Source organism: Solanum stenotomum, chromosome 7 (genome assembly GCF_019186545.1).
Source record: "Solanum stenotomum isolate F172 chromosome 7, ASM1918654v1, whole genome shotgun sequence".
In the NCBI taxonomy this organism is placed as follows: domain Eukaryota; kingdom Viridiplantae; phylum Streptophyta; class Magnoliopsida; order Solanales; family Solanaceae; genus Solanum; species Solanum stenotomum.
The window spans coordinates 46,597,181-46,600,586 of NC_064288.1; the positions used below are offsets into that span (position 1 = coordinate 46,597,181).

General features: G+C 36.8%; 1 protein-coding gene across 1 annotated transcript; it reads left to right on the forward strand.

Moving 5' to 3' along the window:
* The first annotated feature begins 613 nt into the window (after positions 1-613).
* Positions 614-1,096, forward strand: LOC125869962 (uncharacterized). Its single transcript, XM_049550346.1, has one exon. It carries the CDS (start codon positions 614-616, stop codon positions 1,094-1,096), a length of 483 nt encoding a protein of 160 aa, XP_049406303.1.
* The last annotated feature ends 2,310 nt before the right edge of the window (positions 1,097-3,406 follow it).

The window sequence follows — 3,406 nt, forward strand, 5'->3', positions numbered from 1 at the left end:
TGCGTAGATTCCATGGAAGCTACAAGACTTCTGGAAGAGGTACATGCTGGAGTTTGTGGACCTCATATGAACAGGTTTACTTTGGCAAAGAAAATCCTTCAAGCTGGTTATTTTTGGATGACTATGGAGCATGGTTATTGTAGATTTGTGCAAAAGTGTCATAAATGTCAATTACATAGTGATTTGATCCGAGTACCCACCTCACAAACTTAATGCTATGGGATCGCCTTGGCCATTCGTGGCCTGGGGCATGGATGTCATTGGCCCAATTGAGTCAGTCGCCTCTAATGGACATAAATTTATTTTGGTTGCCATTGATTACTTCACCAAGTGGGTGGAAGCAAATTCTTATAAATATGTGACGAAGAAGGTAGTAGCTGATTTCATTCGTAACAACTTGATATGTCGATTTGGACTAACTGATTCCATTATTACAGACAATGATGCAAACCTCAACAGTCATTTAATGAAGGAGATATGTGAGCAATTCAAGATTACTCACCAAAATTCGACTGCTTATCGTCCTTAAATGAATGGAGTTGTAGAAGTTGCCAATAAGAACATCAAAAAGATTTTGAGAAAGATTATTGATAATCACAGAGGTTAACATGAGATGTTACCATATGCTTTGTTGGGATACCGAACAACCGTTAGAACATCAATTGGAGCAACTCTATACTTGCTAGTATATGGGACAAAAGCAGTGATACCTGCTGAAGTTGAAATACCTTCATTGAGGGTCAATCAGGAAGCCAAACTGAGCAATGTTGATTGGGTTCGTAATCGGATTGAACATTTAGCCTTAATTGATGAAAAGAGGATGACCGATGTTTGTCATGACCGATTATATCAACAGAGAATGATTCGTGCTTTCAACAAAAAAGTGAGATCTCGAACATTTGAAGAAGGACAATTGGTCCTCAAACGCATCTTCCCCCATCAAGATGAGTATAAGGAAAAATTTGCACCCAATTGGCAAGGACCATACATGGTTCGTAAAGTGTTATCTGGAGGTGCCTTGATCCTGTCAGAGATGGATGACCAAGAGTGGCCAAAACCAATCAACTCAGATGTTGTCAAGAGATACTACATCTGAAGATTAGTTTTTCTCTCATCACTTTCCTTGTAATCGTATCATTTGCTTGTAATTGCTTATGTCAAGTTCTTATATCCTTGTATTGAACTACGTCTGACTTGAATTCTCAAAAATGAGATACGTAGGCGGCCTATGTTAGCCTCAGTCATTTTATTATTAAAATATCCTATTTCTTTTATTCCCAAAAAGGAAACTCCGTTTTACCTGATTCATGCCTCAACGGGATACGTAGGTGCCACAACGGCTCGGTCATACACCTCATAAAATTTCCATTTCCCTTAATAATGGAAACTGGGGCAGAATTTTTGAGATGAGCTAAAAAATTCTAAAGATCATTCGTCAGCAAGACAAGATTGAGCATGCATTAGAAAAAGGCAACTGGGATAGAATTTTTGAGAAGATCTCAAAAATTCCGCAAGTCTTCCTACCAAAGACTTGAGAAATTCCAAGACATTTCACTGGGGCAAAATTTTTTAGAAGATCTCAAAAATTCTTTCAAGTATTGTCATAAGTTCAAAGTTAACGACAAGTAATCTCCAGCGTGATCAGAAGCACATGAACCCTAATCTCTCAGAAATTCAAAGTCAAACTTCAATTATCTTCTGATTTCCCCAGCTTAAAAGGAATTTTAGATTGGATATATCGAAACTTGAATTGAAGTGTTCACTTAAGCTTTAATGTGACATGACACTTGGCAGTGACCTTCATCAAATTACTTTTCAAAAATCTATTTTTCTAACAAATTTATACATGTATCAATATTTTGTCTAACATATAGATCTATCTTATGTCTATCAAGAAGCAGGAAGCTAGAAGCACTCAACCAAAGATATCAAGAGGAAGAGCAAGCAATCAAAGAAGTCAACTCAGATTAGTTCATTTAAAACTAATAATTTTTGTGGATGCAAGTTTACAAGAATATCAAGAGATTATCATGTTCGACAAATATGGGAAAGTCAGAAGAGCAAAAGTGCCAAAGACTGACATTTTCTGTATGCAGGAAAAATCATTGATATTCCTGCAATAAAAGTAGTAAACTTGGTATTGAGAATAACAATGTCTTATACATATTTCTCAACAAAAATATGAGCCACAACGAAGATACAATGGTCAAAGAAAAAGTAGGTGAAAGCATCGAGAGGATGGCACTTTAAGATATACAAATGACTATAATAACATCATATTGCAGTTTCCAGCGTCAAAGACGTCTGAAGGGCACACGTAAGACACATCAAATATCAGAGAGAATTTGAAGTGCAACTTGCCGAAAATATTCATTATCATGTTAAATTCGGAAGAGGCTAACGTTGAACGATATTTGTAAGTCACATCGATACTAGATACAATGATGTGCATTGCCGAAAGGCCATTCAGTGTTATATTATCGGGGGTGATACTATCATTGCCAAGAGGGACATCCATATTATATTGTCAGATGTGATAATATCATTGCCGAGAGTGCCATCAACATTGTATTACCAAAGGTGGTAATATCATTGCCGAGAGGGTCATCCATTTCATATTATCAAAGATGGTAATATCATTACCGAGAGGGCCATCCATATTATATTATCAAAGGTGATAATATCATTGTCGAGAGGGCCATCAACATTTTATTACCAAAGGTGGTAATATCATTGTCGAGAGGGCCATCCATTGCATATTATCAAAGATGGGAACATCATTACCGAGAGAGCCATCAATATTATATTAATAGAGGTTATTATATCATTACCGAGAGGGTCATCCATTTATTTACCGAAAGAGGCGATATTATTGTCGAAAGGGCCACGAACATATAACAACATACCAAGTCATCATATACCGTGTCAACACTGGACGAGGCTGAAGTTTGAGAAGTCTACTATAAATCACATCAAACTTTGGACATGTGCCTCGTTTGCTCTACGTCAAAGTCGGAAGAGGATAACGTTGAGGGATATTTGTAAGTCACATCGATACCAGATACAGTGATGTGCGTTGCCGAAAGGCCATTCCATATTATATTATCGGAAGTGATATTGTCATTGCCAAGAGGGCCATCCATATTATATTGTCAGACATGATGACATCACCATTATGTTACCAAAGGTGGTAATATCATTACCGACATTTCATATTATCAAAGATGGTAATATCATTGCCGAGAGGGCAATCCATATTATATTATGAAAGGTGATAATATCATTGCCAAGAGGGCAATCAACATTTTATTACCAAAGGTGGTAATATCATTGCCGAGAGGGCCATCCATTTCATATTAACAAAGATGGTAACATAATTGCCGAGAGAGCCATCAACATTATATTA